General features: G+C 46.6%; 1 protein-coding gene across 2 annotated transcripts in view; it reads right to left on the bottom strand.

Annotated features, from left to right (window-relative positions):
- DOP1B (DOP1 leucine zipper like protein B) overlaps window positions 1-24,103 on the bottom strand; it is a 107,956-nt gene that overhangs the window by 43,103 nt on the left and 40,750 nt on the right. The window contains exons 5-14 of one of the 2 annotated variants that reach the window (XM_017526059.2): window positions 22,716-22,905; window positions 19,656-19,754; window positions 19,211-19,334; window positions 16,529-16,638; window positions 16,162-16,276; window positions 10,771-10,891; window positions 8,923-9,042; window positions 6,577-6,679; window positions 5,050-5,241; window positions 20-701 (exon numbers count right to left, since the gene is read on the bottom strand). In XM_017526059.2, coding sequence (XP_017381548.2) covers window positions 20-701; window positions 5,050-5,241; window positions 6,577-6,679; window positions 8,923-9,042; window positions 10,771-10,891; window positions 16,162-16,276; window positions 16,529-16,638; window positions 19,211-19,334; window positions 19,656-19,754; window positions 22,716-22,905 — 1,856 coding nt within the window. The remainder of the gene's footprint in view (window positions 1-19; window positions 702-5,049; window positions 5,242-6,576; window positions 6,680-8,922; window positions 9,043-10,770; window positions 10,892-16,161; window positions 16,277-16,528; window positions 16,639-19,210; window positions 19,335-19,655; window positions 19,755-22,715; window positions 22,906-24,103) is intronic. The other variant, XM_037737659.1, reaches the window with a different exon arrangement.

Genomic DNA, 24,103 nt, shown 5'->3' with positions numbered 1-24,103 from the left:
CAGCAGGAATGCCACTCACCTGGCAGCTGGAAGAGAGTTTCACAGAGCTGCTCGGTCTCTTCCTCAGACAGGTAAACGGGGAAGGTGGCACAGTCCAGCAGCAGGTGGCAGGCTGCGGCAAAGGCCTCCCTGCATTCCTCCCTGGAACCCCCCAGGTCAATGACCACCTGCTCAACATCCCATTCTCTGTTTTTCCTGGCAGGGCTGCTGGGTGAAGACGACGGTGATTCTGAACTTTTTGTCTTGAATGGAGACCCTCGAGCTGTGAATAAGTCTGAAAGCATCTGCTTAAACTGGGGCACGGTGATGGGCCTGGGCTCCCATGAGTTCTTCCTGCTGGAATTGTCAGCTGCCAGGCTCTGCGTCCCACCCCTGTCCCTCTTCTCTGCAGGCTCCTCCGCCTTGCTTTCTTCTCCTGACGCTGTTAGCTGTACTCTGAAAATGTTCCTGCTGGCGAAGTTGGCAATTAACTCTTGGATGCAAAGAAACGTCCTCTGCATGCTCCCACCCTTCTTCCAAATGTCATCCCTTTCCAGAGAAACTCGAGGAAGCCTCAGGTGCTCAGAGAGCTCTGGTGACGAGGCACTGAGCCCAATCCCACTGTCCTCAGACTTCAGAGGGGGAAACGAGCCATCTTCATCGCTGGGAATCACTGCCTTGGTTTCCAAAATTATTTTGCCGTTTTCACCTTTTATTGGACTCTAAAAAATAAAAAGAAGTGAATTGTGCATCTCTAAACACCAAGGTATTCAAGTCTCAGTTGAAATCGTGAATGTATTTCAGTTCTGTTTTTCAAAATCATCACTCTCTAGAGAATCCTTGTGTCAAGTGTATAATAAAATTTAGGAGGCACACAAAGCAGGGGAAGGAGAGGGTAGGGGCAAAGAGGAGGCTGGTGTACCCACATGCTCTTCAGGGAGGCTGGCTTTTGGGCCTATTTTTCTTGTATTTTCGTCTAAATATACAACCCCTTTAAGAGTTCAAAAAAGTTGTTTAAAAATTGTTTTTTCCAGGCGTGGTGGCTCAAGCCTGTAATCCCAGCACCTCAGGAGGCCAAGGCAGGCGGATCACCTGCCACAATTCTCTGGGCATCAGAGCGAGAAATGTCTCTGACATATTAACAAATGTGAGTGATGAAACTGAGCTGAGGATAAAATAAAGGTATAAGGAAATAAAATAAGACCGGGCACAGTAGCTCACGCCTATAATCCCACCACTTTGGGAGGCTGGGGCAGGCTGGAATTTGAGACCAGCTTGGCCAGCATGGTGAAACCCCGTCTCTATTAAAAATACAAAAGTTAGCTGGGCATGGTGGTGCACACCTGTAATCCCAGGTACTCAGGAGGCTGAGGCACAAGAATCGCTCGAACGTGGGAGGCAGGGGTTTGCAGTGAGATCGCACCACTGCACTCCAGCCTGGGCAATAGAGCGAGACTCCATCTCAGAAAATAAAAAAGAAAAAAGAAAAGAAATAAAATAAGAGGGGAGGCAGGGCATGCTGGCTCACGCCTATAACCCCAGCATTTTGGGAGGCTGAGGCAGGCGGATCACCTGAGGTCAGGAGTTTGAGACCAGTCTGGCCAACATGGTGAAACCCCATCTCTACTAAAAATTAGCTGGGCGTGGTGGCAGGTACCTGTAATCCCAGCTACTTGGGAGGCTGAGGCAAGAGAATCGCTTGAACCTAGGAGGTGGAGGTAGGAGGCAGGGAGCCAAGACTGCGCCAATGCACTCCAGCCTGAGCAACAGGAGTGAGACTCCATCTCAAAAAAAGAGAGGAGAAAGCTAGAATAAAGAGTCTTCTCAAAAAAAGTATGCATACATGTATACACATATTTATATACATGCATGTATACACACACACACGCGTGGTGGCTTTTCCAAAGTGATGGCACTTCAGCCTTCAGTGAATCAACCTTTTCTCTTTTCCTATACTGTTAGATAATATTACATTAAATTTGAAACTCTAGCATTTAAAACACCATGCTCTGTGGGGAAGAATGTGAAGGCGGAACGTGATGTTTAAACATGTTCTTCTTCATATCTGTAGACTACTCACGCTGAAGCTTTCTCTTCTTTTCTTTTTGAGACTGGGTCTCCCTTTGCTGCCCAGGTTGGAGTGCGATGGTGCGATCATGGCTCACTGCAGCCTTAACCTCCTAGGCTGAAGCGATCTTCCCACCTTGGCTGCCTGAATAGCTAGAACTACAATTGTACACTAACATGCCTGGCTAATTTTTTTTTTTTAATTTTCTGTGCAGATGGGGTTTTGCTATGTTACCCAGGCTGCTCCTGAACTCCTGGGCCCAAGCAGTTTTCCTGCTTTAGCTTCTCAAAGTGTTGGGATTACAGGTGTGAGCCGCTGCCTAGCTAAGCTTTACCTCTTAAATTATCATGGCTGGGCACAGTGGCTCACGCCTGTAATCCCAACACTTTGGGAGGCCGAGGCAGGCGGATCACCTGAGGTCAGGAGTTGGAGACCAGCCTGGCCAACATGATGAAACCCCGTCTCTACTAAAAACACACACGCAAAATTAACCAGGTGTGGTGATGTCGGCCCATAGTCCTAGCTACTCAGGAGGCTGAGGTGGGAGAATCACTTGAACCCAGGAGGCGGAGGTTGCAGTGAGCCGAGATCATGCGACTGGACTCCAGCCTGGGCAACAGAGTGAGACTCCATCTCAAAAATAAAATAAAAAAATTATTATTATCAGGATGTTTTTTCTCAATAGCTACAACAGCTAGGGGGAAAAAAAAGGAAAACTTCTAAATTGAGATGGCAGTCTGTAATTAGTCTGTAAATTGAGATTCAATTCCTATCAGGCAGCTCATTTATCTCCAAAACCAACCAATACACACAGTTCTCACTTAGAATGCCTCCCTTTCTAGTCTGTTGACACACCTGTCTGCCACTCCAATGAAGTGACTTCAAGAGCAAAATTTTCAAATCCTTAGATAACATCAAAATAAAAATAATTCAACCATGGGTGTCCAACTGTTTGTGGGACCATCGTGGTTAGTCTTTTTGGAAGACAATTTGGCAACATCTCTCACAGTGTACAAGGGCCATGTGTGCTTTCTGGTTGCAACTCATGGCTAAGGACGTATCCTTGAGACACTAACCCCCAGGGACAAGTTGTATGACTGACGGCGGCAGTTTTTAACAGTGAAAAGCTGGAAATAACCTAAATAATATCTAGGGAAATCACTGAAGAAATTATAAACCCATATCATAGATCATTATGCAGAAGTGAAAAAGAATAAATGACTTTATATATTCTGTTATGCAAATATGTTTCCAAAATATTGTTTGAATGAAAAGTAAAGCGCTGGGCACAGTGGCTCATGCCTGTAATCCCAGCACTTTGGGAGGCCAAGGCAGGTGGATCACCTGAGGTCAGGAGTTCGAGCAGCATGGCTAACATGGTGAACCCCCGTCTCTATTAAAAATACAAAAAATTAGCCAGGTGTGGTGGTGTGCACCTGTAATCCCAGCTACTCGGGAGGCGGAGGCAGAAGAATCACTTGAATCCATGAGGCGGAGGTTTTAGTGAGCCGAGATAATGCCACTGCACTCCAGCCTGGGTGATAGACAGACTCTGTCTCAAAAACAAAAACAAAAAAGAAGTAAAGCAAGTCAGAAATAGTGTATGTTATGGGTTTATTTGTGTCTCCTAAAAAGGTGTTGGAGTCCTAACTCCTCGTACCTGTGAATGTGACCTTAATTTGAAAATAGCGTCTTTGCAGATGATCCATTAGGATCATTAGGGCGGGCCCGAATCCAGTAGGACTGGTGTCCTTATAAAAAGGGTAGCTCTGGACACAGAGACAGACATACACACAGGTTGACGGCCAAGTGAACACAAAGGCAGAGGCTGGGTGATACTTTGACAAGCCGAGGAATGCCAAATATTGCCAGCAAACCACCAGGAGCTAACGGGAGGTATGAGAGGCTCTTCTTCCCCAGTGCGCTCAGGAGGGGCCAACCTTGCTGACACCTTCCTGTCAGGCTCTGGCCTTCGGAACCATGAGAGAACAAATGTCTGTGGTTGAAGCCACCCAGTCTGTGGTATGTTATTATGGCAGCCCCAACAAATTACTCCAGTACCTCATCCCGCTTATATTCGAAATAACCAAAGTCACAGGCTACAAACATACACATAACACAGTCTGCAAAGCTAGTTATAACTGGCCCATTAACTGTAGTCATGTAGTTATTAATTATGTCCAACCACTAACTGCAGTTACCGACCAGGCAAGTAGCATGTGAGTGGGTAAAACAAAGGGTGCTAAAACTTGAACATTTTTTTTGTAGAGACCGGGTCTTGCTCTCACTCAGGCTGGAGTGCAGCCGTGAAATCACGGCTCACTGCAGCCTCAATCTCTCGGGCTCAAGTGATCCTCCCACCTCAGTCTCCTGAGAAGATGGAACTACAGGCGCACACCACCATGCCTGGCTTATTTATTTATTTATTTGTTCAGAGTCTCGCTCTGTCACCAAGGCTGGAGTATAGTGGCGTGATCTCAGCTCACTGCAACCTCTGCCTCCCGGGTTCAAATGATTCTCCTGCTTCAGCCTCTTGAGTAGCTGGGATTACAGATGTGTGCCACCACGCCTGGCTAATTTTTTGTATTTTTAGTAGAGATGGGATTTTGTCATGTTGGCTAGGCTGGTCTTGAACTCCTGACCTCAGGAGATCCACCTGCCTTGGCTTCCCAAAGTGCTGGGATTATAGGCATGAGCCGCTGTGCCTGGCCTAATTTTTATTTTGTAGAGAGAGGAGGTCTTGCTGTGTTGCCCAGGCTGGTCTTGAACTCCTGGGCTCAAGCAATCCTTCTGCCTCAGCCTCTGAAAGTGTTGGTATTAAGGCATGAACCATTGCACTGTGCAAGGTGCTAAAACCTTTTAAAGTGAGGGTTTTACAAGCACATTTGACATATTGCCTGGTATCTTCTCATCTTTATTCCCATCCTGAAGACTCTCTACTCCCAGGAAGGCATAAGCTGCTTTTAGTGCCCAGAATCATCTCCGCCCCTCAAGGCACACACCGAGGTTCCGCTGGTGGGCTCCGTGTCGAGGTAGGAAGGTGGCATCTGGACTTTGCTGAGCACCTTGAAACACGTCTTCAAGGCATGTGTGAGTTCAGGTAAACTTAAGGCCTCCATGTCCTCAGCAAGAGGCTGTACCAGGCAGCCAAGCACCTGAGGGAGATACTGAGTTTGCACCTCAGAGTAAAGTTCCTGTGAAATAAACACATAGGTTAATCCATACATTGTCAGTTTACAATCAGAAAAACAATACATCTCAAAATGGCATCTAATTCAATTTTTTCGGGCACAAATTTCACATTAATTTTCAAATCAGAAAACAAAACAAGGCTTGGTGCAGTGGCTCACGCCTGTAATCCCAGCCAGCGCTTTGGGAGGCCGAGGCAAGCAGACTGCTTGAGCTTAGGAGTTTGAGGCCAGCCTGGGCAATGCAGTGAGACCCCATCTCTACAAAAAATTCTAAAATTAGCCAGATTTGGTGACACATGCCTGTGGTCTCAGCTAGGTGGGAGGGTTACCTGAGCCTGGGAGGATGAGGCTACAGTGAGCTGAGACCATGCCACTGCACTCCAGCCTGGGCGACAGAGTGACAGCTTATCTCAAAAAAGAGAAAAGAGGCTGGGCATGCTGTAATCCCAGCACTTTGGGAGGCCGAGGCTGGTGGATCACCTGAGGTCAGGAGTTTGAGACCAGCCTGGCCAATATGGCGAAACTCTGTCTCTACTAAAGATACAAAAAATTAGCTGGGTGTGGTGGCGGGCACCTGTAATCCCAGCTACCCAGGAGGCTGAGGCAGGAGAATCACTTGATCCTGGGAGGCAGAGGTTGCAGTGAGCCGAGACTATGCCATTGCACTCCAGCCTGGGCAACAAGAGCAAAACTCTCTCTCAAAAAAAAAAAAATAAATAAAAGAAAAGGAAAAGAAAAAATCATTTCTATTGTTTTTTCTTTGAGACTGGATCATGTTATGCTGTCCAGGCTGGTCTCAAACTCCTGGGCTCAGGCAATCCTCCTGCCTCAGCCTCCGGAGTAGCTGGGACTATGAGCGCAAACAGGGTGCTGGGCTCAATATTTTAATTTGATCTGGACAAACTGAGGATGTTATTTCTCTCCTCACAAGTGGCTTCACACTTTCTAATAGAAAATAAAATTGGCACGTTTCTATATTAAGGAAATTAGTTTCCTTTGAAAAAATTAGCCAATAGCACAATTTTAATTAGGAAATGTATTGACTCTTACCCTAAAATAACTGTAATACAGGGATTATACCCAGTTCATCGGCTGGTTGACTTAACTTCAGCTTAGCCCACTTACAACTGGGCCGAAAGTTATAGCCCCTTTTAAATAAGACACGAGGAATATAAGAGATTATATCCAGGTATACATTTTATGCCAAAACAAGCATCAAGGACAGTGTTGCTTATTTATGTTAAACACTTTCAGTAAAGTGAGGTTGATGAGGCAGGCCAACACCACCAGTGAGAATGTAAACAATGGGTGTTGGGCCATCTCTTCCCAAGCACTCACCAAGGGAATGACGTCCAGCAGGAAGACCAGGAGGGCACAGAGCTCTGAGATGGTCGGCGGAGGGCTGACGCTGTTCCTCACGCTGTAACGCTGCTTCACTGGTCTATAAATCGCAGCAGAGAAAAATCAAATTTTTGGCCGGGCATGGTGGTTCATGCCTATAATCCTAGCACTTTGGGAGGCTGAGATGGGCAGATTGTCTGAGCTTACACCAGCCTGGGGAACATGGTGAAACCCCATCTCTACTAACATACAAAAAATTAGCCAGGTGTGCTGGCGCGTGCCTGTAGTCCTAGCTACTTGGGGGGCTAAGGCATGAAAATTGCTTGAATCCAGGAGGCAGAGGTTGCAGTGAGCCAAGATTGTGCCACTGCACTCCAGCTTGGGTGACAGAGCAAGTCTCAAAAAAAAAAAAAAAAAATCAATTCTTCCTGCCATGAGTCCAAGCATTTCTTATATTATCCTACTCCAAACATAATGAAAGACAACTTTTGTAGTTCTGATAACTAAATTTTGTTGACTGAAACTATCTAACATGGAGAAATGTGGGTGTCTTGAATCTGTTGGTGTCCAAAACAGGTTCCCTCTGATTGAACTCTACTGATTCAGATGTGGGTGGTCCCACACCCATGTGGGCACTCCACACCCAGGAGACCTGGAGCGCGTCGACAGATGTAATCCCAGGTCCCCAATCCAAGCCCAAAGGCCCATTCCAAGGTAACGAGGCTGGGCTGGAGGACACCACAGTCCACATGGCTGTTCGATCTGCTACAGGAGAGGCCTGAGACAACGTCTCTCCAAGTAACATCAGGAGTTTATCAGCACCTGAGTTGCCTGGAACACTTCAGCTTCTGAAGAGAAGTGTAACTCCACCAATCAACTGTTGTTAGTTGCTTATCTTATACTGAAATTCAACACTTCTTTCTAAATAAATAGGGTACTAGATAAATAGTAAGTTAAAAAGTATCTATTGCTTCTCATCCCATAACCCTGGGATGAACAAATGAACTGTAATTGCATCCACAGGCCACAGCAAAGCCACGTTATACTGAAGACAGACATTAATCTCAGGACAGTGATTAACTCTGAAATGAAAGGAGGACAAAATGTTGGGAAGGTGGTGAATCAGCTCCAGCTGGGTAGAAACATTCTACTCTTTTTTTTTTTAAAGTAACCAGGATGACCGGATGCAGTGGCTCATGCCTGTAATCCCAACACTTTGGGATGCCAAAGCAGGCAGATCACTTGAGGTCAGCAGTTTGAGACCAGCCTGGCCAACATGGTGAAATCCTATCTCTACTAAAAATACAAACATTAGCTGGGTGTGGTGACATGTGCCTGTAGTCCCAGCTACTTGGGAGGCTGAGGTGGGAGGATTGCTTGAGTTGGGGAGGCGGAGGTTGGGGTGAGCAGGGATCATGCCAGTGCACCCCAGCCTGGATGACACAGAGAGACTTCGTCTAAATACACACACACACACACACACACACACACACACACACACACACATACACACACAACCAGGCTGACCAAAGCATACTCTAACCTCAATACAATATGGCCTTGCTGTTGCCTGTGGATCCAATTGCAATTAGCTTTTTCATCCCAGGGTTGTGAGCTTATTTGGGCAGAAAAGCATAGTGGTAGCAGCTGAACTGAGACTGTGAGACAGCGAGAGCATGACAGTGGAGATGAACAAGAAATACGTTTTACGGCATGCCTTGGAGGACAAAACAGGGTTTGAGACATGACCTTATTCCTTCCGTAAAGAAAATGGCATGGGAAAGGGCTCTGCAGGAAAGCATGGTGTTCCCAGCGCACGCCACTGCACACAAGTTAAAGGTGGTGCAACTCACCCAGTCCAAAGAGACGGAAAAGCTGATTATAGTAGCTTAAAACAGTAGCTTAAAACAGGAATGCTTTTATCTGACCAGTTATACACTGAGTTCAGTAAGAATTTAAGAAAACTGAAGGTTTCAAAAACACTCTATCCAGTCACAGAGCCACAAAACTAAGCTGCTTTCAACAGATCAGGCAGCCAGGAGAGGGAAGCTGATTTGATGAATGTAACCAGAAAATGCACTGAGGATTTTCTAAAGTTAGACCTTTCAAGCAGCTTCAGGATTACATGGCAAAGATTATGTGAACCTTCTTAGTGGAGATGTTTTTACTCTGCTAGAATCTTAAGTGAATTCTTTCCAATCCTGTTTTAGTTGAATTTTAAAACTCAGGAAAGACCACCCAGCTTCAGCCACTTATATATAATCCAACCATTCTAAGCAGCTACAAAATCGTTAAACCTCTCATCCTTCCTAAATATTCTGTATTTCTGAACCACATACTTACCTAAAGCATTCCTCAAAACACCTCGTCATATAATCCCAGAGAAAGTCTGTGCTTAGAGAAGTGATCAGCAAATTTACTGTTTTGACAATCTCAGAGGCATTTTTGTTTTCTTTGATTGCACTGTAAAAGGAGGAATGAATACATATGTCCATAAAAAAATCCTGAATTACAAAAAGTGTCCGAAAAACTAACTCATTTCACCATCTGCAACTTATTTCTAGAGAAGCTGAAACACCCTAATAAAAATGAAAATGTGACTGTTCTTATAAAGTGTTTGCATAATGCCATCCTACACAATATTTACATTGATACAGTCTCTTAAACTTCAGAGCCAGGTGTGGCGACAGAGTTTCACCGTGTTGGCCAGGCTGGTCCACCCACCTCAGCCTCCCAAAGTGCCGTGATTACAACCCGGTAGGCGGGGACTGCAGTGAGCTGAGACTGCGCCACTGCACTTCAGCCTCGGTGACAGAGTGAGACTCTGTCTCAAAAAAAAAGAATTTTTTTTTTTCAGAGCTACTGTAAAAATAAATTGTACAGAAAAACAGTTTTAGTCCATATTCTACTGGTGGAATAACATGGTACACAGGTATGCAGCAGGGAAATTTAACCAAAATTCTAAATGTTTATCTTTTTTTTTTTTTGAGACAGTCTCGCTCTGTTGCCCAGGCTGGAGTGAAGTGGCATGATCTCCGTTCATTGCAACCTCTGCCTCCCAAGTTCAAGCGATTCTCCTGCCTCATCCTCCTGAGTAGCTGGGATTACAGGTGCCTGCCACTAGGCCTGTCTAATTTTTGTTTTAGGAGAGACGGGGTTTTGCCATGTTGGCCAGGCTAGTCTAGAACTCCTGACCTCAAGTGATCCACCAGCCTCAGCCTCTCAAAGTGCTGGAATTACATGCGTGAGCCACAGGGCCCAGCCTTAAATGTTTATCTTCTATGGTTCAGGAAATTTATTCGAGAAATTTATCCTGCTGAAATCCTTGCACGGGTACCTAGATGTGTGCAGAAGTGTACCACTGAAAGGCCATTAAAAAATACTGAAAAAGGCTAGGTGCGGTAGTTCACACCTGTAATCCCAGCACTTGGGAGGCCGAGGCAGGCAGATTACTTGGGGTCACAAGTTTGAGACCAGCCTGGCAAACATGGCAAAACTCTGTCTCTACTAAAAACATAAAAATTACCCAGATATGGTAGTGGAAGTCTGTAATCCCAGCTACTCAGGATGCTGAGGCAGGAGAATCATTTGAGCCCAGGGGGTGGAGATTGCAGTGAGGCAAGACGGTACCAGTGTACTCCAGCCTGGGTGACAGAGCAAGACTCTCTCTCAAAAACAAACAGGCTGTGCATGTGGGGGCTCACACCTGCAATTCCAGTGCTTTGGGAGGCCGAGGCAGGCAGATCATGAGGTCAGGAGTTCGTGACCAGTATGGCCAACATGGTGAAACCCCCGTCTCTACTAAAAATGCAAAAATCAGTTGGGTGTGGTGGCAGGCACCTGTAATCCCAGCTACTTGGGAGGCTGAGGAAGGAGAATTGCTCAGGAGGTGGAGGTTGCAGTGAGCCAAGATTGTGCCACTGCACTTCAGCCTGGCAACAGAGCAAGACTCCATCTCTGGGGAAAACAAAACAAAACAAAACAAAACAAACACTCTTCACATTACTCAGTAGGGAACAGTCAATTCCCATTGCCTGACTTCAGAGTATTGATTATGTTAACCAATGGTCTCACCTGCTGCATCTCCACTTTCTCTACCACTACACGATTTATAGTAAACAAGAAAGGAAAAAAAAAGTCACAGCACCAGGGAGGGAGAGAGATGTGTGATGTTCGAGGCCAGACCCTTACCTTATCAGCGAATTTCCACTCTGGGTGTAGCTCAGTTTAAGATCAGAGCCAAGGGCATCTCTGCAGTAAGCATAAAAGGCCCTGATGACTTCAAGAAACAAATTCCCAACCACTTGAGGCCCTGAAATTAGAAGGAATATGGTCAGAAACAGATTAACATCCCTTTTAAATCATTAAGTGACATATACATAAGACATACATAGAGTAAACCTGTACAGAGACATCTTATGTAGTCTAAAATACACCAAAACTTAACTTTAGTGGTGACAACTTTAGCTGGGGAAACAACATTCATGAAAATAGCCAACATTTTTGTAGAACTTTCTATGTGCTAGACATCCTTCCTTTTTTTTTTTTTTTTTTGAGATAGAGTCTCGCTTAGCCACCCAGGCTGGAGTGCAGTGGTGCGATCTCAGCTCACTGCAACCATCATTTCCCAGTTGAAGCAATTCTCCTGTCTCAGCCTCCCGAGTAGCTGGGACCACAGGCACCTGCCATCATGCCCGGCTAATTTTTGTATTTTTAGTAGAGATGGGGTTTCACTGTGTTGGCCAGGCTGGTCTTGAACTCCTGACTTCAGGTGATCTGCCCATCTCAGCCTCCCAAAGTGCTAGGATCATAGGCATGAGCCACTGGGCCCAACAGAACTTCCTATGTGCCCGACACCCTTCTAAGCATTTAACATCTACTGTCTTATTAAACCCTTAGAACAGCCATGTAGACAGATACTACATTGCTGATGACACATAAGGAGATGGGAGCACAGATAGGTTAAGTAACTTGCCCAAGGCAGATTCTGCTAGATGGAGGCAGAGCGCAGACTACGTGTGTTAAGTGTTCATAAACTGCTGGCGGGGACATGACTCAACAGAAACATCCACAGAGCAGGGCAACTTCTTCAATTCCTTTAGCCATGAGCTGGAGCAACACAAAAGAAATGATGCCCACCCTGAACCACCGAGAAACATGGCACAAAAGAACTGGACCAGCTGCACATTAGAGAAGCTTTACTGCCAACCAGGCAGGGGCTGGGAGGGCATTTCCGCTCCTCACACCGCAACCCTCAGGGAGCTGAGGGCCTGACTTTTCACTCATGTATCCGGAGGGAGAAACACACAATGAATTCAGAGAAAATGAAAGCTCTGTCAACACTGGCAAAAAAGTGGATTAATCCAATCTTTTACATTTTCTTTTCACAAAACCAAAAGATGTGCCTCCGAGGCTGTGCACAGTGGCTCACGCCTGTAATCCCAGAACTCTGGGCATGAACAGTGCTGCCAAGGCTGGTGGATCATGAGGTCAGGAACTCGAGACCAGCCTGACCAACATGGTGAAAGCCCATCTCTACTAAAAATACAAAAATTAGCCGGGTGTGGTGGTGTGTGCCTGTAATACCAGCTACTCAGGAGGCTGAGGCAGGAGGATCACTTGAACCCGGGAGGTGGAGGCTGCAGTGAACTGCGACTGCACACTGCACTCCAGCCTGGGTGACAGAGCGAGACTCCGTCTCAAAAAAAAAAAAAAAAAAAAAAAAAAAAAAGGGATGTGCCTCTGAGAGAACCATTTTCAGGCTAATTTTCGTGAGCATTTTTTTAAAGATATAATTTATTATTATTTTTTTGGAGACAGAGTCTCACTCTATTGCCCAGGCTCCCAGGCTGGAGTGCAGGGGCATGATTTCAGCTCACTACAACCTCTGCCTCCTGGGTTCAAGCGATTCTCCCGCCTCAGCCACCCAAGTAGCTGGGATTTTTATCGACAGCATAAGAATGCTAAATGCTTGCTACCAAAATGAAGGCAATTTTGTTGCCTTGATTCATGGAGGAGGAAATGAGGTATGGCTAAAGCCCAGCTGCAAAAAGTATGGACAGGACTGAACAGCCGTCCTGTGCCTCCTAGTTCTAGGTAATCACCTCCTTTGCCTCCTGAGTTTATTTTCCTGCAGACAGCTAAAAAATTAGAAAGAGTAAATTAAACGACTGTTACGACTGGGCAGGATCCTGATATTCAATTGCTTCCAGAAAATATGACCTGGAGCCCAAGTTAGCAGCAACGTTTACTTGGCTCACCAAGGCACACAGCTTTGACATGAAACACACATCTCCAGAATGCTACGTTACATTTTCTTCTTTTAATACTTCCCTGAAGTTACACAGCAAGCTCCCGATACATTTACATAACTTTTTCCACTTTTTGGACTAAATTATGACTTTTCAGAGCTGCAGTTACTTCACACTAGCAGGAAAATCTATTTGGTTTGAGGTGGGAGGGGAGAGATGGGAAGAGGAATCTGAACGAAGTGCAGATCCCCTGAGGCAGCACATCAGGGGCAGAGCACAGAAGAACAAACGCTTCATACTTGGACTTTGGTTAAGAATGACGAGAGCTGCACAAGTCTTGGAATAAAAGTTCACCCCTCGGTGACGGAAGTGAACATCTGGAGTAGGGTTTCTCTGAAGGCAATCAGGTAAGCATCAGGGAGTGCTGAGAAACCGAGCTTAGGCTCCTGAGTGGCCCTGAGCAAATGACCTACCCCTGCCCAACCTTAGTCTTTCCATCTATCAAATGGACGTAGCGGGTGTACCCACCTAGGTGTTGTTGGAGGGATGGAAGTGTGTGTGCAGACAGACATAAAAGGATGTATGCAGATCACCTGGTACAAAGTAATTGCTCAAAAAATGTCAGCTGTGGTTATTATTCATGAACAGTGAAAACACTCCAGGAACATGGAGTCTCCCCTTCCCTATAACTTCATGAGAAGCTGCTCACCTTTTGTCCCTCTAGAGCCTGGCACTGTCCCTGCCACATGGCAGATGCTCTGTGCTTTTGAATGGATAAGTGAAGGGCCTCCATCCCAAGGCCAGAGAGAGGCAACCCCTTCACTGATGCCCTCAGCTCTTTCTCTCTCTCTTTTTTTTTTTTGAGACAGAGTCTTATTATGTCACCCAGGCTGGGGTGCAGTGGCATAATCTCAACTTATTGGAACATTTGTCTCCTAGGTTGAAGCGATTCTCCTGACTCAGCCATCTAAGTGGCTGCGTTTATAGGCAAGTGCCACCACGCCCGGATAATTTTTGTATTTTTAATAGAGATTAGGTTTCACTATATCGGTCAGGATGGTCTCGAACTCCTGACCTCAAGTGAGACCCACCTCTGCTTTCCAAAGTGCCAGGATTATAGGCGCAAGCCACCGCACCTGGCCAGCCCTCAGCTTTCTTGTTCTCTGCAAATAGCTCCGGTAGGCACACCTGGAGCACTGTAAAGACATTCCCAGGCTTGCAATTCAAAAGAGATGGGGATTGTTTCCTTGGTACGGGCCTCACATAAGCAGATGTAGACCTTACAGTGAACTAATATGGTAGCAAATTTCTTTTTTTCTTGAGACGGAGTCTCACTCTGTCACCAGGCTGGAGTACAATGGCACAACCTCGGCTCACTGCAACCTCCACCTCCCAGGTTCAAGCAATTCTCCTGCCTCAGCCTCCCAAGTAGCTGGGGTTACAGGGTGTGCACCACCACACCCTACGTTGGCCAGGCTGATCTCGAACTTTGACCTCAGGTGATCTACCCACTTCAGCTTCCCAAAGTGCTAGGATTACAGGCGTGAACCACCATACCTGGCTGCAAATTTCTTTCTTTCTTTCTTCTTTCTTTCTTTTCTTTCTTTCTTTCTTTTCTTCTTTCTTCTTTTCTTTTCTTTCTTTTCTTTTCTTTTCTTTTCTCTTTTCTTTCTTTCTTTCTTTCTTTCTTTCTTTCTTTCTTTCTTTCTTTCTTTCTTTCCTTTCTTTCCTCTCTCTCTCTCTCTCTCTCCCTCCCTCTCTCTCTCTCTCTCTCCTCTCTCCCTCTCTCTTTCTTTCTTTCCCTTCCTTCCTTCCTTTTCCTCTCTCCCTCCCTCCCTCCCTCCCTCCCTTCCTTCTTTCTTTTTTCTTTTTGAGACAGGGTCTCGCTATGTTGCCCAGGCTGGAGTGCAGTGAATTCACAGGTGCGATCCCACTACTGATCAGCATGGGAGTTTTGACCTGCTCTGTTTCCGACCTGGGCTGGTTCAACCCTCCTTAGGCAACCTGGTGGTCCCCTGCTCCTGGGAGGTCACCATATTGATGCCAAACTTAGTGCAGATACCTGATCGGCATAGCGCACTACAACCCAGAAGTCCTGGACTCGAGATCCTCCAGCCTCAGCCTCCCAAATAGCTGGGACTACAGGCATTCGCCACCGTGCCCAGCCGCAAATTTCTTTTTAAAGTGAGGTAGAGGGCTGGGCGCAGTGGCTCACACCTGTAATTCCAGCACTTTGGGAGGCCAAGGCAGGAGGATCACTTGAGGTCAGGAGTTCAAGACCAGCCTGGCCAAGATGACGAAACCCAATCTCTACTAAAAATACAAAAATTAGCCGGGTGTGGTGGCAGGCACCTGTAATCCCAGCTACTGGGGAAGCTGAGGCAGGAGAATTGCTTGAACGCAGGAGACGGAGGTTTCAGTGAGCCCAGATTGTGCCTTTGCACTTCAGGCTGGGCAGCAAGAGTGAAACTGTCTCAAAAAAAATTATAATAATAAAAATATATAAATAAAAATAAAGTGAGGGAGGGAAGGTCACTTTTCTCAACCTATGCTCAAAGGACTGTAGTATCTACGAGGTGAGCCTCTGGTCACCAGAGTCTAGTTAAACCCCCTTCATTTTACATTGAAAATGTTTTTAATCTACACAGTGAAAAGAAGTGGCTTGCTTGCCCAAGATCCCACGGGAAAAAGTTGGAGGGGGTCCCTTACTTACTGAAAATCAGACCAAAGCTCATTTTAAGAAACAGTCTTAAAAAGAAAGAGACTGAAGAAACAGTCTTAAAAAGGAAATACCACATGTGTTCTGTAGACACGATAGGAGCTCAGAGGTATTTTCCTGACAAAAATATTCAAATTATTGTGCAAAACTTTTTTTTTAGACAGGGTCTTACTCTGTCGCCCAGGCTAGAGTGCAGTGGTGCAATCACAGCTCGCTGCAGCCTCGACCCCACGGACTCAGGTGGTCTTCTCACCTCAGCCACTTGGTAGCTGGGACTACAGGCACACTCCACCAGGCCTGGATTTTTTTTTTTTTTTGTATTTTCTTGTAGAGACGAGGTTTTTCAACATGGCTTTTCAGCCTGGTCTCAAATCCACAAGCTCCAGTGCTAGGAGTACAGACGTGGTTACAGGTGTGATCCGCCATGCAAAATGTTTAAGTGACCACAGATGTGATCACTGAACCATGAAACCATGAATTTCAGAGGTCTGAAATTCCAAAGATTACATTATATTCAAAAAAATGCTTTGGTTGTATCCCACTGTGTTTTATTTCCCTGAAAACAGGTCACCTGTATGTGGCAGAGGATGGCAGCAGCATTTCCAACGTTACCTATTTCTCGCTTGTCAAGCAGACTGATGAGGATACGGAAAGGCTTCAGGTATGTGTGATGGCGCTCCTCCACGTCAGCATCTAGGAACTTCTGATGCAGTATCTCAGCCAGACCCTATTCATTTTTAAAAAGCCACATATTAGACTATTGTATAGCATAAAGTGTAACCACATCACTGGCGATTCTAATTGTCCAGTACTCGGGAACAGAGGGAAAACCAGTTACCCACCATGCAACAAATACACTGCAGCTCCCCAAACCAGGGGCCCAGGAACGTGCCCAGGGCCTACATGGAAGTTTCCCAAAGAAATCCACTAGAGAATCGTGACGAGGAATGCCCTGAACTTTCCAGAAATGTTGCCTTACCTCAACTAAAAGATCCTTGGAGTATTTTTCGAAAAAGTAAGACGACTGGTCTTCGTAGGAATTTGAGATTTCAGATTCTGGCACAATGGTATTTCCTTTAATGTCGGAGCCTATAAAAGAGCAAGTGCCAAGCTGTAAAGAGAGCTACGCTTTTAAAGGACATCGTATTGTGCAAAAGTCTCACGCTCCAATGTTTTTAAAAATATCATTCCTCTGACGGAAAACCAAAATCAGATCCAGAACGACCAAGTCATATTTTTTCCCTCTGACAATGGTGTGGCTATTAGGCAGAATTCCACCTCAATGGGCTTCAATTTAGTTTGATCTAAGAATTCACCCTGTCTTCTACAAGCATGATTATAAGCATCTAATGAAATGCTAATTTTTTTTTTTTTTTTTTTTTAGACAGTGTCTCATTCTGTTACCCAGGCTGGAGTGCAGCTGCATGATCACAGCTCACTGTAGCCTCCACCTTCATGCTCAAGCGATCCTCTGGCCTCAGCCTCCTGAGTAGCTGAGACTATAGATGCATGCCACCACACTCTGTTAATTTTTTTTTTTTTTTGAGACAGAATCTCACTGTCACCCAGGCTGAAGCACAGTGGTGTGATCTCAGCTCACTGCAACCTCCACCTCCTGGGTTCAAGCGATTCTCCTGGCTCAGCCTCTCGAGCAGCTGAGACCACAGGCATCCACCACCACACCTGGTTATTTTTAGTAGAGATAGAGTTTCACCATACTGGCCAGGCTGGTCTGGAACTCCTGGCCTCAAGTAATCTGCCTGCCTCAGCCTCCCAAAGTGCTGGGATTACAGGCGTGAGCCACTGCACTGGCCAAATTTTTTTGAGTTTTAGTAGAGACAAGGTTTTGCTAGGTTACCCAGGCTGATCTTGAACTTTTGGGCTTATGTGATCCTCCTGTCCTGGCCTCCCAAAATGCTGAGATTACAGGCATGAATCACCACACCTGGCTGAGGATCTTTATTTTTTGAGAGTCTCACTCTATCGCCCAGGTTGGAGTGCAGTGGCACAATCTTGGCTCACTGCAACCTGCGCCTCCCGGGTTCAAGTGATCCTCCTGCCTCAGCCTCCCAAGTAGCTGGGACTATAGGCACATGCCCCCATGCCTGGCTAATTTTTGTGTTTTTTAGTAGAGACAGGGTTTCACCACGTAGGCCAAGCTGGTCTTGAACTCCTGACCTCAGGTGATCCACCTGCCTTGGCCTCCCAAAGTGCTGTGATTATAGGCGTGGGCCACTGTGATAAGGATCATTTTTTAAAACCAGTGTTTATTCGTCCAGGATTATGTGAGATCAAGGTATTCTCATGCACATGCTCCCATCAGTTGGAGCCTTGGATAAGTCTGCGAGGTTCTCAGGGCAAGGAAGTGCACCCTTATAATACAGGCAAAGAATATGAGGCTCCTGGGGCTGCAACTAAGTGAGTCAGAGCTGGTGCTGCGGTCGGACCCAGCATCCTCCACACAGCATATCAAGTCCCATAGAAGCAGAGCTGTGCATTTAACAAAATCATCCTTTACATACAAATCCTTAAAGAGTCTATAAATAGTCTTCTTAAAATTCTTAGTAAGCTTCCATACAATGACTTTTAAAAGTTTTATAACTATGGAGAAGGGAAGGAAGGAGGACTGAAGAGGACTTCCTGACTTTGGTAAGATCTTTGGTACAGATCTTTGATAAGAACTAAATGCTAGGCCGAGCATGGTGGCGTATAATCCCAGCATTTTGGGAGGCAGAGGCGGGCAGATTGCCTGAGGTCAGGAGTCTGAGACAAGCCTGGCCAACATGGTGAAACCCCGTCTCTACCAAAAATATAAAAATTAGCCGGGCGTGGTGGTGGGCGCCTGCAATCCCAGCTACTTGGGAGGCTGAGGAAGGAGAATCGCTTGAACCCGGGAGGTGGAGGTTGCAGTAAGCTGAGATCGCACCACTGCACTCCAGCCTGGGCAACAGAACAAAACTCCGTCTCAAAAAGAAAAAAAACATCTAAATGTTGAGAGTTAATCAGAGCTGTGAAGTCTTGTCACAATTGTTTTGCATACCACCTTTTCTTAAGCGTGTGAGTATCGGACTTTAGAAAATTCATGAACGTGTTATCTTTTAGGCTGCAATTTCCTAGACTCTGTCTCTGGGAGGCCTTCTGACCAATAGTCAAGGGCCTTTGCCAACAAATGTATAGGCAGTCCACAAAACATACAGAAACACAGCCCAGGGGCTCTCGTGATCTCCAGAGTCATCCAAAAGTCTCCCAAAACATTTCCACTCATACAAAACCTCCTTCTTTATTTACACATCTCCCACAATATTTGTAAGTTTTCTCCACAATATACCCTCATCTTATGAAACTTCTCCATAGCAACAGGCTTGTACTTGAATGAGGTTTTGCTACCAGTTTTTGGTGGTATTTCAAGCTCTTAAAATGGAATTCAGTTGGCATTTTTAAAATTCCACTTATTATTTCCCCTTTAAAAAAAAAAATTCTGCAAAATAACCGTGTGTAGGCAGCAGACGTCAACTGACCAGCACCATATTTAGTCATTGTGGTATCTTTCCACACTTCGTGATTCAGAAATACATCACCAAGACCAAATCTTATTCCGGAAGTCAGCTCTAAAAGGTTTCACGTTAAATTTGACCTTAAAAAGCTACATACTGCTCAGTACCTAGTAGCCACGCATACAGTCTTCTGTTCAGGGACATGTCCCTTCTTAGTAGGGTCTGGGTGGCAGCTGAGAGAATGTGTACGATGTCAGATCTGCGGAGGGGGATGGCTCGCTCACTGGAATCCTATTAGAAGGACAGAGATTTTACTGCAAGGGAAGGATAGGGTAGATTGCTGGCTTTTTGACATGTAGTCCTTCCTTGTTGGTCTACAAAGCTCCATCTCAAAAAGGGTTGGTTCCTCGCACATTACCAATGGAAGAAGCTATTCAATACATGCAATGAAAACTTTATCCTTGCAAAAATGAACAGGGACTTTTCACTGGCTACCAGCAAATAATGCCCATGAGTGGCTGAGCTGTCCTCTTACGACAAAAACTGCTTGAGATCTATATCCCACCCCTTGGGAAACCCCAGTGACTTACCAGAAGAGTACAAATGACTTACCAGACAGGTGTAAAATGGGAAGAAAAACAGAACAATTTCCAGATTATTTCTTTGCACAAGAACATTTGAGTCCAACAGGGAGGTGCACAAAGATTTCACCTGTAAACGATCAAACGGCATTAGCATTTTCAGGCTACTTCTATGGTTATAAAAATGAAAGTAACCTTTCCTAGGAATTTTGAAACTCCTGTGTTATATCACTCAGGAGAGAACCTGCAGCCGCAGGTCAGGAGAGCATGGGTTCCAGCTCTCGAGGCCGGCAGGCTGTGTGACGTCGGAGATGTTCAGCTGCAGACCTCACCGTTCCACGGGAGAGCTAGAGGGGTTTGGGTGAGATGCCGGGTTCTAAGATCTCAAATTCTACAGCCCCAGAAAGGATCCAACAGGAACCTTAGGTTAAACTAAAGCTCTGAAGACACAGGGGAAAATACTTCCTGATCAATTCAGTAGATATTTTGAGTATCTTTTTGGAATACAGATAGGTAGACTAGAGATGCTCAAATTAGAGCCCAAGACAAATGCTCAGTGTTCAGAAGAGGAGAACTCTTGCAACTGCAGAGAACAATGACGCTCCATGGAAAAGCTGGGCTTGCAGGACAGGAAGGAGCTACCCTGAGACTGTGAAGAGGGGCAGGAATGAACAGCCAGTGGGACAGAAGGGAATGGCCAGGAGCAAAGGCACCGTGAGGCCAGGCCCTGTGGCAGTCGTGTGGGAGCGCGGGGCCTGCAGGGAAGAGTGAGGTGCCATGGCTGGGAGCAGATGGTGAGGATGCTTTTGAGGTTGGTCTATAGCTGGTGGCAATGGGAGGTTAGATATTTTTATTTTTTATTTTATTTTTTGAGATAGGGTCTTGCTCTGTCACTCAGGCTGGAGTGCAGTGGCGTGATCTCGACTCATTGCAACCTCTGCCTCCTGGGTTCAAGCAGTTCTCATGTCTCAGACACCTGAGTAGCTGGGATTACAGGCACCTGCCACTGCACACCGCTAATTTTTTTTTTTTTTTTTTTTTTTTTTTTAGTCAGAAGAATGTTTTTTTTTTTTTTTTTTTTTTTTTTTTAGATGGAGTCTCACTTTGACATCCAGGCTGGAGTGCAATCTCAGCTCACTGTAACCTCCACCTCCCTGGTTCAAGCGATTCCCTTGCCTCAGCATCCTGAGTAGCTAGGACTATAGGCGCCCACCATGCTCAGCTAATTTTTGTATTTTTAGTAGAGACAGGTTTTCACCATGTTGGCCAGGCTGTTCTTGAACTCCTGCCCTCAGGTAATCCACCTGCCTCGGCCTCCCAAAGTGCTGGGATTACAGGAGTGAGCCACTGCGCCCAGCCTAGTTTTTGTATTTTTAGTAAAGATGGGGTTTCACCATGTTGGCCAGGCTGGTCTTGAACTCCTGACCTCAAGTGATCCACCTACCTCGACCTCCCAAAGTGCTGAGATTACAGGCATGAGCCACTGCACCCAGCTGGGAAGTTAGATATTTTTAAAGCACAGGATACATATAAGCAAAGCTAGGCTTTGGAGAACCAAATCTCTTAGCAGTTGATAAGGACTGGATGGGGAGAAACCAGTTAGACCCAAGAGTAAAAGACACGAAGCCAGGGCAGAGCGAGACACTGGAGAGAAAGAGACGAAGGGGATACTGACGGGGCCAGAAAGGGACATGTTCACCGGGATCTCCTGTGTTCTGATCACTGTGCAAGGTGCCTTTCATCCATTTTTCTACCTTGTCCTCAGAGAGACCCTATGAGGCAGGTCTACAACGCCCATTTTGCAAGGAGAAATGGACTCAGAGGGGTAATTGACACCAGCCGTACAACTTCTCACCTGTGAATTCAATCTGAACAATTTAAGGTCAACGTGTGGAAACACCACCAGGTGGCGAAAGACAGCAAGACATAAAAACAAGAGGCAGGTTCGGGGAAAAGGGACAAAGATCTGGGAGGTTACCATTTTTTTTTTGAGACGGAGTCTTGCTCTGTCGCCAGGCTGGAGTGCAATGGCATGATCTTGGCTCACTGCAGCCTCCACCTCCTGGGTTCAAGCAATTCTGCTGCCCAGCCTCCCAAGTAGCTGGGACTACAAGCACATGCCACCAGGCCCAGCTAATTTTTGTACTTTTAGTAGAGACAAGGTTTCACCATGTTGGCCAGGATGGTCTCGATTTCTTGACCTCATGATCTGCCCGCCTCAGCCTCCCAAAGAGCTGGGATTACAGATGTGAGCCACCACATCCGGCAGAGGTTACCATTTTTAAGCGCATGAAAAGGGATGTTGTTGCCTGAGAAAAGAGCTTCCCTTGAAGGGCCTGGAGATGGAAGGGGAATTATTGGGGAACCCGATAATTTAGGTTTGAGAGCAGCCAATGGAGACAGGAGAGCAGGAGGAGGATGGCCAGGAAGGAGTCAGTTTCCATGTGTGAGTGGGCAGTGGCCCCGTGACGCAGGACAGGGGAAGGAAATAAAGACCCGCCAATGCAGCAGAGGCCTTCTAAGCGCTGTGTACAGCTAAGCACATTTCTGCAAAGCCGGTGGCCTCCAGAAGGGACCTCTGAGGGTGTGAACACTTATTTGAATATACGAATCTTAGTGCCACTTTGGGAGGCTGCAGCGGGTGGATTACTTGCCAGGCCGGCAGTTCAAGATCATCATGGCCAACATGGTGAAACCCTACCTCTACTAAAAACACAAAAATTAGCCGGGCGTGGTGCCAAGTGTCTGTAATCCCAGCTACTCAGAGGCTGAGAGAGGAGAATTGCTTGAACCCAGGAGGCGAAGGTTGCAGTGAGTCAAGGTTGCGTCACTGCACCCTGCCTGGGTGACAGAGCAAGACTCCATATCAAAAAAAAAAAAAAATTAATGCATATGTTCAAAATGCCACCACCATCCACAACTGCATGAGGCCTCCTTCTTGCCTTGCAAAGCGGCTCATGACCCAGACTCAAGCCTGGTGCACCTCCCCTTCCCGGATGTCCCTTTGTAGCTTCAGTGACAACCTGTGCATGAGGACACTGTGCCCACGTGTTGCCACCTCCCTGTGCCCCGGGAGGAGCACAGCACCCACCGTGAGTTGGTGATTGGTCCCCAGCATGTACTTCTGCTCCCGGCCGGGGGCATCCCTGTTGATGTGGCCCACCACGAAGACCGAGGCGGGGAGGCGGATGGACGGGCTAGCCAGGATGCTCCCCCAGAGGGCGGTGTAAAACACCTCTTTGCCGACCACCAGCGACAGTCTCAGGAGCAGAGCATCTGTTCTGTTGATGAGAGAGGAGAGGGTTCAAGGGCTCGCCCCGTCTTCCTGGGTCCTGCTGCACAGCGCTCTGAGAATGCTGTGTGAAGAATCACGGTGGATTCACCTGGCTGGGGAAGCCCCACCTTCCTTACCGCTGGGAGCCGCTGCCATCTCTCACCCTGCTGTGTGTGTCCACCTGCTGGCTGTCACACTGACCCTGGATTTGCTAAAATGAATGTCACCAGGCAGTGCAGTGTCTTGGCCAGTGAAAAGTGTCTAAGTAGTCGTGTGTGGTGGGGCAGAGACCCGACTCCACCTTGGCCAAGCCACAGATGCTGTAGTGCTCACAGAAGGGAGGTTCCACCATAAGAGGGATGGGCAGGTCAGCCACTTTATATAAAAGCGGGAGGAGTCATTCACGTATCAAAAACAAGCACGAGCTGATGAGACTGACCAAAGACTTCAGCAATTAGACATCATCAACCTGAGCACAGCCAGAAATGTGTCAAGTGACATCTGCCTTTAGAAATGCTAGGGGCGACATCTATCTGCGCGGGGCCTCCCACTATCCTGCAAATTCCATAAGCCTGGAGTGGTTTTCTTTCAATCAGCCCACAGAACCCGCATGTGCTGATTCCCACTCTGAGGGGCTCTCATGCTGAGGCTGAGCATTTGCTCGCCTCTTATCTTTATCTAGGTCTCCCATGACACAAAGTCAGCACCTTCTCATGCATCCTTTAGAGGAACAGCATCACCAGCGGATCAGGGCTTGTTTTTCCACTGACACTGACCCGTGTCTGTTCGGTGGTATCCCTGCCGCTGACTGCAACCCCTTTCCTGTCCGCAGTGCACACAGCCTGCAGGCTGGGAGACAGCATCTACCAGTAAGACAGCAGAGGCACGTTCTCCCTAAAGGATTTTGCCCAGTGAAGGATGTGACTCATTCAATACCTGAAAGGGTTCAGTTTCTCACATGCTTCTTATCTGCAAAGACCACAGAAAACAAAGACGGTAAGTCCAGCCCAGTGGACTGTGTTGGTTCACCCAGCTTGCCAGAGTCGGCCCCAGTGTCCAGATCCTGGTTGTGATGCCTCCTGGCTGCAGGACCTAGGACAAGTTTAATAGCTGTGCATGCCTGGACTCAGCTAAAAGACAGAGGAAAGAGCCTCGACCTCGTGGAGATGTCGTGAGAATGAAGTTAGAGTCCCCTTGGGAAAAAA

This window comes from Cebus imitator, unplaced genomic scaffold (genome assembly GCF_001604975.1).
Source record: "Cebus imitator isolate Cc_AM_T3 unplaced genomic scaffold, Cebus_imitator-1.0 Scaffold41, whole genome shotgun sequence".
Lineage (NCBI taxonomy): Eukaryota > Metazoa > Chordata > Mammalia > Primates > Cebidae > Cebus > Cebus imitator.
Note: the sequence above shows the minus strand (reverse complement) of the source record. Positions and strands in the feature narration are given on the sequence as shown.